The sequence below is a fragment of the Nipponia nippon genome, unplaced genomic scaffold (genome assembly GCF_047370975.1).
Source record: "Nipponia nippon isolate SJK-2023a ecotype South Korea unplaced genomic scaffold, ASM4737097v1 scaffold_17, whole genome shotgun sequence".
Classification (NCBI taxonomy): domain Eukaryota; kingdom Metazoa; phylum Chordata; class Aves; order Pelecaniformes; family Threskiornithidae; genus Nipponia; species Nipponia nippon.
In genome coordinates this window covers 2752262-2765344 of record NW_028262333.1, presented here as the reverse complement: position 1 = coordinate 2765344, position 13083 = coordinate 2752262, and the positions used below count along the sequence as shown (strand labels likewise).

The 13083-nt window shown below is 50.7% G+C and overlaps 1 protein-coding gene across 18 annotated transcripts in view; it reads right to left on the bottom strand.

Annotated features, from left to right (window-relative positions):
* Positions 1-12754, bottom strand: part of UIMC1 (ubiquitin interaction motif containing 1) — a 39008-nt gene extending 26254 nt beyond the window's left edge. For 8 of the 18 annotated variants that reach the window (XR_015703867.1, XR_015703866.1, XM_087753812.1 and 5 more), the window contains exons 1-3: positions 12594-12754; positions 8201-8358; positions 1063-1153 (exon numbers count right to left, since the gene is read on the bottom strand). Coding sequence is in view for 12 of the 18 variants with exons in the window: in XM_087753812.1 (XP_087609938.1) it covers positions 1063-1153; positions 8201-8350 (241 nt within the window). In the remaining 6 variants the exon portion in view is untranslated. Of the gene's footprint in view, positions 1-1062; positions 1154-4840; positions 6403-7530; positions 7735-8200; positions 8359-9514; positions 9636-11446; positions 11682-12593 lie in introns of those variants that run through there. The other 10 variants (XM_087753825.1, XM_087753816.1, XM_087753813.1 and 7 more) reach the window with 9 other exon arrangements.
* Between the last annotated feature and the right edge of the window lie 329 nt (positions 12755-13083).

The window sequence follows — 13083 nt, the reverse complement described above, 5'->3', positions numbered from 1 at the left end:
GAGTACAGGCGAGCCTGGCCGTGCACAGTGGTCCCTTCTGCTTGTACATCCCCGGCATTCAGAAACGCTGTTTGCAAATATGAGCGGGAACACCCCAGCCTGTTCCCTTCAGCATCTGTTTATTGTCCACGAACGCATTTAATCCCTTATTAAAGCTGCTGGTACTGTCCCCTTTACAACTTCCCAAGACAAAAAACTTCCAGCGGTTCACTACGTGCTGTGGGAAGCGTTACTTTCCTTCACCCGTTTTAAACCCGTCTATCTCCTGCTATTTCCACCAACTGCGCCCTGGCTGTAGGATCTGGTAAACAACAGCTCCGTGTTCAGCTGAGGCACTGCCTTCCTGATGTGAACTTTGATCCCACCTGCCTCTCCTAACGGAGCAGCCCCAGGCTTTCCAGTCGCTGCTCCTAAGGCAGCTGCTCCCTCCCCTCGATGGCTTGGCTCGCCCTCCTCCCGATGTCCCCTAACTCCACCGTGTCCTTAAGACGCAGAGACCAGAACCGCACACAGCGCCGTCGATGTGGGTGCACCAACGCTTTATATAACAGCAACATGACGTAAAACAAATCTCTTGTTCTTAACACCCTTCCTTATGATGCCCAACGTTGCTGGCTTCTCCGGCTGCCCCCGCGCTATGAGACGATGATTTCAGAGAACTGTCAGCTGCGACTCAAATCTTTCCTAGGCTGCGACTGCCGGGTCAGAGCATCATGACGTTTCAGGGAAAGACAGCAGCAGAGGGGCCAGAACGGGAAAGCAGTTTGTGACTGACAGTGCTTTCAGATCAGCTTCAGCCCATTTTGAAACCCAGCGAGGTACCGACACCCTCGCACACTTATTTTGGAAGCATACCAGTCTGCGCACATGCCACCTGGGGAGCAAACAAGTGACAGTCTGCCTATTCAGAAAGGCAAATTTTACCCCTGGGAAGGGTCTTCTCCGAGAGCTGTGCATCCCCAGCCATGCCGCAGCCTTTCTGCCAGGGAAATAATCTCTAACACAAACAGCAGAAGCAGCTCAGCACCAGTCTACTTCCCCAGCCCCACAATCGAGACCTACGTGCAATTTTTCTTTTAGCAGCAAACTTCGTTCTATCCAGCTGCTGTTTTGTCCTCTTCTTTTGCAATCCAGTCTCTTCCTTTGACTCCTGCTGTAATGGAAAAAAATATGGTGAGTGCATACAATATGTACGAAATACTACCAGCCCCTTCCCCCCACTACTCAGACACAAACACTGGTTCACGAACAAGCCTCTATTTGTGTGAAATTTGAATTTCAAACATAATTCAAGCACATTTTGTAACTATTAAAAGCTGTGTGATAAGCATAACGAGCAAAAAGAGTTACAGACTAACATAAACAGAGAAGTAGGAGAGACAATAGACTTCATGCCAGTCACCACCATGCACTGCACCTGCTGCCCATGATTTTAGAGAGAATTTGTTTGGCCTTGCTAAAACATGGGTATTTGTAAGCACTCAAAACAGAAAAACAAAACCTTTTTATAACCGACCATCGCACACCTGTAAGCCAGGACTGTTTCCTGCCATCCAGCTTCTAGTACTCTGCCCAGATGATTTTAGCTGACCAAAACAAGAATCCTAACCATTTTTGGGGACCCGCTAACGCGCCTCGAGGGCAGGAGAGCCAGCTCTACTTACTCCTGGTGCTATTCTCTTATTGTATCACCACAAGCGTTTAATTTTTGAAGGTTGAATACTTCAGAAATTTGTCATCTCGAGGCCTCCCGCAATAATACCCAGGCAAACAACCTAAGCGCTTGCTGCTTTAAGCGCACCGACTGCAACAAGAACGGGCGCGGACTTAATTGGTACACATTTATGCAAGTTGCTGTCCTAACGGCTTAAGCGAGGGCGTACACGTTACCGAGGGCTGGCGCTGGACCCCTTCCAATTTGTCTCTCTAAATCAGGTAGGATTAGCATCAAAGCCCGTGTTTCAGGCAGAGGCCCACGCCTGGCCTGGAAGGGGGATCACAGGGCTCCGTCTACAGCTGCAGTTGGGTTCGCCCTCCATGAGACTCACGGCAAACTGGCCACACGCTTGTGCCTCTTGCCACCTCCTGCGCCAGGAACGGGGCTCCAGGATGGGGCATGTGGCTTGGGCTACTTTAATGCAAATGGCTACACTGCTTATTTTCAAGCGTAAGCTATTTCTGCTGTCCGTTGCCCGTGCTTTTGAACCTGTGAAGTCCTTTGGACTGCACCTCTACGCTGAGTTTTGTTCAAGACATCTCCAGCTTTAGTGTTAACTGTAGATTTTATTAATGTATATACACCACTTGCTCCCTCTTACAGATCATTAATGAGGATGTTAAAACACACACAGACCTAATATTGATCCTCTTGGCCTCAGCTTTACATCTCCCCCAAATGAGCCTCTCTTCTGTTCATCACCAGCTTTTCCTGACAGTCTTTTAGCAGGATTTCAATCCAGGAATGTTACTATCTAGACCAAATTGAATTATTTATCCAACTAAGATTTTGCAAGACATACTATTAAGTGGTTTCCTGAAACCTTAATACATTACAGCTTTTACATGCCCTAATACCTACGCCAGTCCTCGCTTCCACTGATTTAAGAATCAGCTCACAACAAGGCAGCAATCAGGCTCAGCAAGTCCCCACACACACTCACACTCGCACCTAAGGGTTTTTTTTCCTTTGACTGATTCCTCCCTTCCCCACCCAGCCTGGTTTTGGGGCCTCGTTCCTGAGAGCTGCCCCTGTGTCTCCAAAAGGCTCCTGCACAGCCAGGTTCTCTATTGCTAGAAGATGGATGCTCTCTGCTTCTGAGCCTGCCTAGCTCACGCTTAGCAGGTGAAATCCTCTCTCTTCCAGGGCCCTGGCATGTCGCCCTTCCCCAGTTTTCCCTAAGCCACAGGTTCTCCTGCTCCGAGTTGCCCTGCCTCGGTCTGCAGCAGCAGCCCCGTGCTCACCTTGCGGGCGGTTCACACCTAAGGGAGCAGGGAATGGTTTGTGGGATGGTATCAGGATCACACCAGGATTATACGCTGGATGAGGTTAAGCAACTGCTCTCCCGCTCGCCCCCAAAGCCCTGTCTAACAGTGCTAAACCTACTCCAGCTTAAGACAGGGGCAATTTAATCCTAGCAGGCTCTGTAAATCCCCAGCTCTTCTCTCTAGGCATCAATCTTCCCCTCATCACTCTTGCACTTGCCGGAAGGTCAACCCTGACACTCTCATCTGCAGCTCTCTTCCAGGTCACGGATGTGATTTATGAGCACACCAAACTTTACACGGCTGCCAGCGTCTGCTCTGCGCACGGAGACACACGTTTACGATGTGCACCACAGGACGAGACGGGGCTCAAACAGCTCTGGGGCTTGGAGGGGAACGGCATGCCCGGTGCCGGGCGGGCTGCCCGGTTTCACCGCGCAGCCCAGTACGTGCTTCGGTTCCCCGTGCTGGGTCCTGAAGAATCTCGACATTTACAACAGTGGCAGGAGCAAAATTATTGCAGGACACGTGTTGTACGAACCTCATACATTTGAGAAAGATGTTTAAATTGCTTAGCAGCGTTCTGCCGAACAGCCACGGTACAGTGAACCGCTGAAGCAAATCCAATTAATCCTGATGGGCCAAAATATACACACACATCTCAATTCCGAGAATTCTTAAATCTTCTTTATTTTTAAACCCAGAAAATAAAACATACCTTTTAATTAGGATTTATGGCTGTTTGTACCTCTGCTGGGAGAGAGCCCCACAGGCCCCGGAGTGCTCTGCATAAATGCAGGCACGGATGGTAGAAACAGAAGGGGCCAAGAAAATTCAGGGAAGACAACAGGGCTTGCTCTTTCTGACCCAACCTTTTAATGCTCATCTGTCTACAAGGATAATAGGAACTCAAGGGGCCACTCAACCAACCGCCTTTCTAATAAGATCACTAGTCCAAAAATAATCTTAATCAATTAAAATATTCCCAAACTGCAGCCAATACTCTTAGTTACAAGGTCATCTCCAACACACAACTTCCAGGGGAAACTAATTATTATAGCGGAGGCGAGGTGGGAACTGCACACCTCTGCTCGGTGCCAGCCTGGATAGCGTCTCTCCTCCTTTGCCGTCAATTTAAAGCGTAATGGCCAGAAGGAATCCAAAATTCTCTTCCTGTGTGTCAGGCTCTGCAGTTTAATTTATGATGCTCTCTTATGAGCAATTTCACTGTCAGCATTGTACACAGATCAAGAAAAAGACGTGTTTCCAAATTTCCCTACATATTTAGTGGAAGGCAGCCACTATTCTTCCTTGGTTTTTTAACCTGCTTGGTTTCACCAGACAGCAGGAAATCAAATTCCCATTTTAAAAATGCTTTTGCACATACTTAAGAGAACCTGACTCTGCCAGCAGAAACAGATACAGCTCCGCTCGCTTCTAAAAGCCCGTAAATGGAAGCCAGTAGCCAACCTCCCACATCCTGCTCCCTCGAATCCACAGCATAAACCACAGAAATCAGCTTCTACTGACTCAGGGAAGGAAAGGCTACAGAAGAATGTCTCCATAGCTAACAGCGCAGACTGCAAAGGCAAAAGGTCTGGGTAATTTTACTGCTCAACAGCAGTTGGGACCATCGAATAATAGGGCACAGCCAAACACCACACATCCTGCATGGGAAATATGCAGATGAAAACCAGACTAATTTATTTTTAAAAGCCAATTAGATGTTGGAAGTGCCACGTTTGGCCCTAGCCAAGGCTGCTGCTGAAATTAATATCACACCCTACTTTATTAGTCTCTGACTTGAGTTCAGAATCTGTTTCAGCTCTGCTCTGTCTTTCAGCTCATTAGAACAAACCTGCTGGAAGTGGAGACTTGAACAACGAGACGCAACGGGGTTCGTGCCAGACGCGTAGTTCCTGACACACGGGAGGGAGGCCTCTGTAGAAAAAAGGGCTTTTACCGGGCTGCGAGGAGCCTGGATTCAGACCAATCTGATTTCCGAGGGGCGAGCGCAGCAGAGCCGCCGAGCCTCCTTGGGAGCACACTCGCGTCGCCTTTTCCTCTGGGAACTGGAGGCACCAGGTCCCTCGGTACCACAGCAGAGCCCGTGGGGACAGCGGGGCGCTGCAGCGATGCTCCCACGTGGCTCTGCTTCGCTCGGCTGGTCAGCGGTGCGAGGCGGGCACTGCCGTCCTAGCTGTGACATTTCCAGCACCATCTTCTCCATAGCAAGATGTCCCTCAGGCCATGCTTGGTCCCAAGAGCAGTGCCCACTGCCACAGTTGATGGAGAACAGGACAGGGCGGTGGATGGGTCGATGCCCAAACACACCTCCCTCTTCCCACCAGAACCAACATCTGATCTGGAACATCAACACACGCTGCTATTTATCCAGATTGCGAGTATCTCCAAATACAGGAATACGCAAGCAAAGGGATGTTCCACACCAAAGGGAAGACAGGCCCTGGATGCCACGCAGAAATAGATGGCACTGTCACCCTGGAGTCTTGTCACGTTCCCCAAGGGCTGGCAGAGCTGATGAATCTGGCAGAAAGAGCCTGCGAGACTTGGTGCAAACTCTACGAGTGGAGGCAGGTACTCTCAAAGCTCCCAAAGGATCTACCCAGGAAAAACGGATCCTTCTGAAAGGTCCCACAGCAGAGCAGCAGCATTTCGGGATCAAGGCTGCAGATCAAACAGGTGAACCCAACTCCTGGGCCTCTGGCTGTGCTCAATGCTCATGCTTGGCCAGGCCTCCTGCCGGGTGACAATCACCTTCCAGACATGGCTTCAGAAGACCTTGGGGGTCAAAGAGTCTTTAGCCACAGCCCAATTCAAGAAGGAGGCTCATGAGACAGACCAGGAGTTGCTATGCTTGGAGAGAGCTTTCTTGGGCACTGTTTGAAATACTGTGTATTTGTAAATGATCACCCATCTTCTGGCATAGGCAACCAGTTCCCCGCAGGATTTAAACAGTCAGGGGAGACAGGAACCACTTTGCTCATCCGTCATGTCTGTGTTTCGGAGACACAGTCTGCACAGAGAAGGTCATCTCCTCTCGTTTCCACAAAGCCAGAGAGACCGTTCTTATTTCGTCTGACCCTTCCCAAAAAAAGAGAAATGTTTCCTGAATCCAGGATTATATACAGCAGAGATCAGAAAGCCCCATGTCCAGAAAAATTCCTTCTGATGCAGCTCTGCAGATGCCACAGCATAGACATGAGCAAAGAAAGAAAACTTGGCAAAATAACATGGATGAGCTTGATAATCCAGCATGACTGAAAAATTCCTGGGAGAGGCAGTCTGCCAAAGATCATCAAAAGTGAGAAGCTGGAGGCTTTCCAGGTGCAGCTGCTACAAGATCTGCTGGTCTGGAAGCAGAACTAGGGACTTGTTCTATAGATACCTGCCAAGAGACTGCCAAGGAAGAAAGCCATCGAATCAATGATGCCCAAATTGTCCTTGTAGCTTTTGATTCATACGGAACCATGTCCTAACAGATGCAAGATTAATTGAGAATGTATTGTTCTCTAAAATTGCTATTGATCTGAGCTTCCCACACCTCTTCTTGAACACATAACAAGGTCTTACTAGAGCAAGAACAACAGTTACAAGGTTCGAAATTGAAATTCAACTTGATGTACACTGAAGAGCCGAGACAGTTACAGAAGCCAGACAGTTATTTTTTTGAGATCCCGAGTAAATCACATTTTGGGGTTTGATTTTGCAGAAAACAACACGACAAGAGACTGTGGCACTGGATCTGGAAGCTGATTACTCACAGAAAGAAAGAGACTGAACTGAATAAATCCACTCATTCAGCTGACTGAACTGTTGTCACTTAAACAGAACCTAATTGGCTCCTTAACGGCCTCTCTGAGCATATCCTTTTCTGTAATATGACCGATTATGCCATCAGAATTTATTGTTTATAGACAAACTTACAGAACAGTCAGGGAGCCTAACCTTTTTATAGATGTGTTTTAAGAGACGTTTGTTTCCTCTTTTTCACATACGTGCACATTGAGATGAATAATTGCAGACAATAACAGGTCTTGATCTTTTATGTACTGCAGCAGCTCTTATAGCTGCTGATTTCTTTTTTCCTCATAGGTTTCACAATAAAGGCCAGCGATGCAGCAGACATCTGAAGTTAACTTAGCATATTGCAGAGCTAAGGGTTTAACCCCACTGAACTATTACTGCCATATGTTCCACTTCTTTCAGGGAATTTCCCAATGGGAAAGAACGCAGACAATGTGAAGAAAAAACATCCAATATCATTTGCCCTACAGCTTCTTACTGTTTATTTCTAGTGCTTTTCCCCTCCTCACATGATAATCGCCTTATTGTAGAGAAGCACGCTGCAGATATGGGAGCAAAAGGGACTTGATTTAAGATCTACAGCTTCAGAGTGAACTGAAATGCTTTTGAAAATGGTGGAATTACAGAAAGCAGCTTAGGATCCCCAGTCACCGGCAAGACAGAGCAAAGCCTTAACAGTCATACATAAAAAATTGATTCTAATAATTTCCTCTCATGTACCTCACGAAGTTGAGGACAGATTCTCAGGGCTCTGGGTCTCCCCCAAGAGGGAGTTCCCGCACTCAACCCAACGCCAGCGTAACAGACACAGACATTTCAATCTTTCCGAGTAAGGCTGATGTTTGCAAGATGATGCTAGGGATCACCGACGCGAGCCGTTATGTCTTAGCCAGGCGCACCCACACCGCAGTTCACCTTTACTCCCTATGGAAGTGGGTTAAAAACTCAGGCTTCTGTAACTCAGAATCAGTTTACCAGACACCAGCTGTGTCTGAGCTACTCGCAAGCCTGTGTTCTGAATCATTTTCTTATCTATTTGCACATAATACAGAATCATGTTTCTATGGTTTAGCTGGAAATCAATCAAATAAAAATTATGAAAAAAAGATTTGTAAAGGGATTGAGGAAAGGTTACTTTCAAATTACGTTTCAAATTCAGTTCTGAGAGGATTTGGTTATCAAATCCCAGACTCATAACTCACCCTCACGAAGCACACCATTCATTTCCTAGTCAAATAGGATTTGATTCATCTCATATGTAAGAAAAGGAACGGCACAATACCCTCTGTGCAAAGCCTGACCCCGGCACGTACGGCGTGGGATGCTCGGGCACTCTCCTGCAACAGCAGGGCCCCGCACAGGCTCTGGACACCACAAGCCGATCACTGACCTCTCCATCGCTGTCAGATATAACAATAAACGCATCCACAAAAGTGCGCTTCTTCTTGGCGTTAGCTGGGTTCCTCTTCTCTTCCTCCTCTTCCTCCCCATCCTGACCTCGAGAGTCCAGGCCCTCTGTGGGCTTCTTCTTCCTCGGCATCCTTCACTCTGAAACAGAGGGAAAGATTAAAAGCCATTTGTTTCCTTCTGATTTAGATTTCCGCTAACAGTCATCCTTTTTTTGCTATTTTTAGGCAAAATACCCCAGGCATTAGAACCTTATTACAAAGCACAGAGGATTTAGCGTTACTGGGAGCCACATGTACTAGTCACCACTCATCTAGTTAAGAATACTTTATTATAGCAGATTGCTAAAAAGGGGTTTCAGGGGAACAGCAACACAGACCAAAGCCACTCTCGGTGCCCTTGCTCCAAAGCAAAGAGGTTTTTCTCTTAGCTTCTCCTGTTCAAGCCCCTCAGCAAACTGCTCCACAGCATCACTTCACAGCAGGTCTCCCGCCCTCCAACACAACCCCGAGCTTCCCCTCCTCGGCCCCACACCTTCACCATCCCGCTGCAGAACAAACCCGGCCGTGGCAGCGGATCAAAACTCGCATGCCAGAAGAAGCAGCCATCACAGCACAGCCATTTGTCAGCTTTTATATTCAACAAAACAAGAGGGGAAAGGCATGTTCCTCAAAGGCTGCTGTTTTCCTCTCAGCACAGCAGCTCTGTGGAAGGCTGCACCAGCCCTACAAAAAGGGAAAACGCAGGCAATGGCAGTAGGCAGGTTGGAAACAAGACAACGGGTTTATCTCGCAGCCTGGATTTCTCAATGAGCATCAGCCTGCGGAAGTCCTCTGCGCAGACATGCCCGAACCATTCATATTAAAGAAGGCACTTGACAAGCAGGGAGGAACCTGCTGAGCGTTATTAGTGCAAACCCGAGTGCTCTATGAACAGCACAATTGAGGGCAGGTGCCCACACAATGCAAGCTAGTACTTCAGCATCTCCCTTTCCTCGCCAGCCCATAGACTATTGGAGAGAGATGCACACAAAGTGTTAGCTGCTTTGATCAAAAAGGACTCAGAGGAGAGGATCAGGAAGAGATCTCGGGGAAGGAGCAGCGGGACGGCACACAGAGTTAAACCACCCTTTCCTGTCTACATTTGCCATTCGGCAAGTAACTCGACAACAACATTTGGCGCTTCCTGAGCTGTGATCTAAAAAAGCCTTACACAGCAGGCTGAGCACGATCAGCCTTGTTTAAGTTAGAATTCAACATGTGCAGAGCAGTTAAGCAACAAGCCCCTTGTTACACACCAGAGAACGGCAGAGCTGGAAAGGCAAGTCAAGTTGGCCGGTTCCCAGACCAGTGTCCTTCCACAGGATCATTCCGCCTTCCTTCAAGATCACTGAAATAGCTCAAATGTGCTGCTTAGATCTAAAATAAGAGTAAGAGAAGATGCAACAAAGACCCTACATTACCCAATACAGAGCCAAACCCTCCTCTGTAACACCGCAAAATTGCAAGCAGCCGCTGTGTGTAGAAATACTAATGAGCAAGAAGTTCAAAACCCTCGTCAGTGCTGAACAGCAGTGCACTGCTCCATCTACAGTCCGAGGCAGCAAGGTGAGGCTGAGAGAGAAATACATGCATTCCCTTCCTACCATCTGCAGCCTTCCAAAGCTCCCTTAGCCTCTCTGCCTCCCTTCCTCTGCAAATACATGCACACTCAGGCCTAGAGACAAAAGATGATTATCCTGGTGAGTCACGGTTTGCACTGAAGGTTTGCTGAGCCCTCTGAAGGCAGAATATTGTACTAAAGGCATGCACAGCTCCAGAAGCGACCGCAACCACCACTGCAGTCCACAAACGTTTGTCTGTTTTGGAAGGGGAAATAAAAAACAAGCACTGCTTTTGGAAAACCACTGGCTCTTGCAAAACAAAGCTGTTCTGCTCCAGCTGAGCTGAACTCAGCTCTCGTTGGAATAACCTCATTATACTTTCTCCATTTTGTATCTTTTACTCCAAACGGTGCCTTCGCCCTCTGCGCGGAGAGATGAGCCAAGCCTCACACCCAGCTGCCGAGAACTGCCCCCACAAAGGGCGTCCGTCGCGGTGGGGAACACTCCCTTATCGGAAAAAAAAAACCACTTACACAGCCAGGCGTTTTGGCATGACGATGGGGAGGAGCACTGGAGAGGCCTGTGCCTCCAGTGCGTGAGCCTACGCAGGGTCGCTCTGGTTTTGGAGAGACAGCCTGTAAACCTTTTTACCACCGAAACAAAAGCAAACAGCAAAAAGCAACTGCCACGCTGTCTTTTTTCTTTTTTAAATCCACGCTGGTATCACCAGCTCTCCTCTGACTCTGCGATACATCTTCTGCTTGATGCACTGTGCTAAATAAGAGATCACTGAGAAATATCAGCTGGAGTTATGATGAGTCACCTACCTTCAACATTCAAAGGAAAGGGGGAAAAAAAAAAAAAGATTTAAGAGATGTAACCACACAACTCCCACAACGCTTCTCAAAACGAAGGGACTTGTGGCAAAGACAGTCTCTGTAAACGTAACTAAGGGAACAAGACAAGTAAGAGATCACTCGTAGCTGTGCTAGTCTGAGGCTATGAGTAGCAGAGCGGTAATAGCTTTTATTAGACAAGCTGGTATAGCTGAGGGAAGAAAACACGCATCAGAGCACACCCCCCCTCTTCAGGTAGGGAAGTTAAGCACAGAAGCTGTATTTTGCTTTCAGCACTCTTGGAAAGGACAGTTGCTAGTACCCGAGGTGATGATACCTGCTTTCAGGCTCAGGAAAAAAGGCCAAAGACTGAATTATCCAAAACTACCTTTGCAGTTTGGCTCATGGACTCATTTTCCAGTTATCCAGGCTTTTTTTCTAACTCTGAATTTAAGAGAATTTCTTTGTAAATGCTCTGACAGCAAAGGTGACCTCCTGACAAGGGACTCGCACATGCCACGCTTCTCCAGTCACATTTTTAGGGATATCCTTGAAGATCCCCAACTTGTGATTATTTGTCATTTTCCCTCTCATCTATCATTTTGATGAATCAGAAAGCAATTACCGACAGAATAATTCTAAATCTTGACACTGCAGCTACAGACCTGCCAAGCTGTGACAGCTTGAAAAATGCTTGAAAATGAAGCCAAAAATGAATGACTCTCATCCCCGGATGAGTTTCTGAGCCGTTTGAGACACAGGCTGTCGCTTTGTAAACAACTCCCCCCACCTCAGGAAGAAGAGGCACGACGCTCCCCGGCAGCACGGCGAAGCAGCTCCGCGCTCAGGCAGGTCAGCACCGCACACCTCCTTGGAAATATCATCCCCGGACCCTCGGCTCGACCCGGCACGCAGGGCCCAGCTGATGCTCTGCGACCGGCAGGACACGAGGGCTCGCAGCGCCGCGGGGGGGAGAGGAATTGTTTACAGGATTTATCTGCTTATAGAGCTGGCTGTTCATGAGGAGGGACATAGGGACTGCAGAGGCCATGCACGCCCAAGCGCTGTGCACATGCAAACGCCGCTGAGCTCTGCGGGAGATGCTCACTGCTCAGCTTCCCTCTAGCCCAGCCCAAGCGTGTCCCCCACGCAACACCTCTCCCTCCTCCAAGGACAGGCCCTGTGTCGGGGGAGAGCATCCCTCTCCCCAGCACCCATCCCAGGTCCTCCCGTCCCCTTCCCAACCCACCGCTCTCGGGCACGGAGGGCTCTGCAGGGAGACAAGGACAGGGTCAGGGCTACTCAACAAGTGTCACCCTGGGGAGGAAGCATGGGGGTCCCAGGAGGGATGGGGGTGAATTTGGGAGGAAGGGGATCAGCCATCGGTGGGGTAAATCAAGGGGAGCGTGCTGGGGCTGCACCAGGAGAGGTAGAGAGGGAGCCAGCCCTGGCAGGGGGAGAGAGGAGGGGCAGGAGCTGGCCCCAGGGCCCAGCCTGGGGGGACGGGGCCAGGGCAGAGCTCGGGGGTCGGTTTTGGGGTGCCCTCCCCAGGGGGCTGCGCTGGGAGAGGAGTCCCAGGGTGCCCCCAGGGGAAGGGGCACAGTACCAGGCTCCCCTCCGGGACGAGGGACCGGGGAACGGCCCTTGAGGAGAATGATACCGGCTGCCCCTTCCTCCCCGGGGACAGGGCTGGCGCTGAGGGCCGGTCCCCGGCTCGGCCGGGGCAGGGGGCCGGTGGGCAGGCCGGGGGGGGGCAGCCCCGGAGCTGCCCCGGGGGAAGGGGCCGGGGAACGGCCCCGGGGGTCAGTCCCGGGATCCCCCCCCACCCCCGGGGAGGAGGAGACGGCCCCGGGCCGGAGCGGTTCGGAGCCCGGCCCCGGGAGCCCCGCGGCAGTTGGGCCCCGGTGCTGCAGGCCCCGCGGGGCACAGGTACTCACCAGGCCCCGGTCTCCCGCGGGCCGGGCCGGGCCGGGCCGCCCTGCTGGCGCGGCGACAGGCGGCGGCGGCGGCGGCACCGCTGCCTCCCCGCCGGGCCGGGCCGCGCCGGCCCCGGTCCCGGTCGGCGGGTCTCTCACCCGCACTCAAGTTGGCGGCGGAGGCCTCATTGCCCTCACCCAAAATGGCGGCGGCGGCTTCGCGGCGCGTCACGTGGCCGGCGGAGCGAGGAACCGGCGGCGCCATGTCGCGGCCGGGCGGGCGGCGGGCCCGGTGCTGAGGGACCGGCGAGCCCCGGCGCCGCGTCGTGAGGCGCCGGCGCTGTCGCCATTTTCTCAGCCCAGTGCTGGGCACTGCGGGCAGGGCAGCAGGCGCTGGTTCCCCAGGAGGAAGCGAGCGTGGCGTGGGGAGCCTCGGTGCCTTACAAGTTACCCCCTACGCTTAACGCCGTCACCGCAGCAACCGCTGTGCCGTTTAAACGCCCACAAAGCC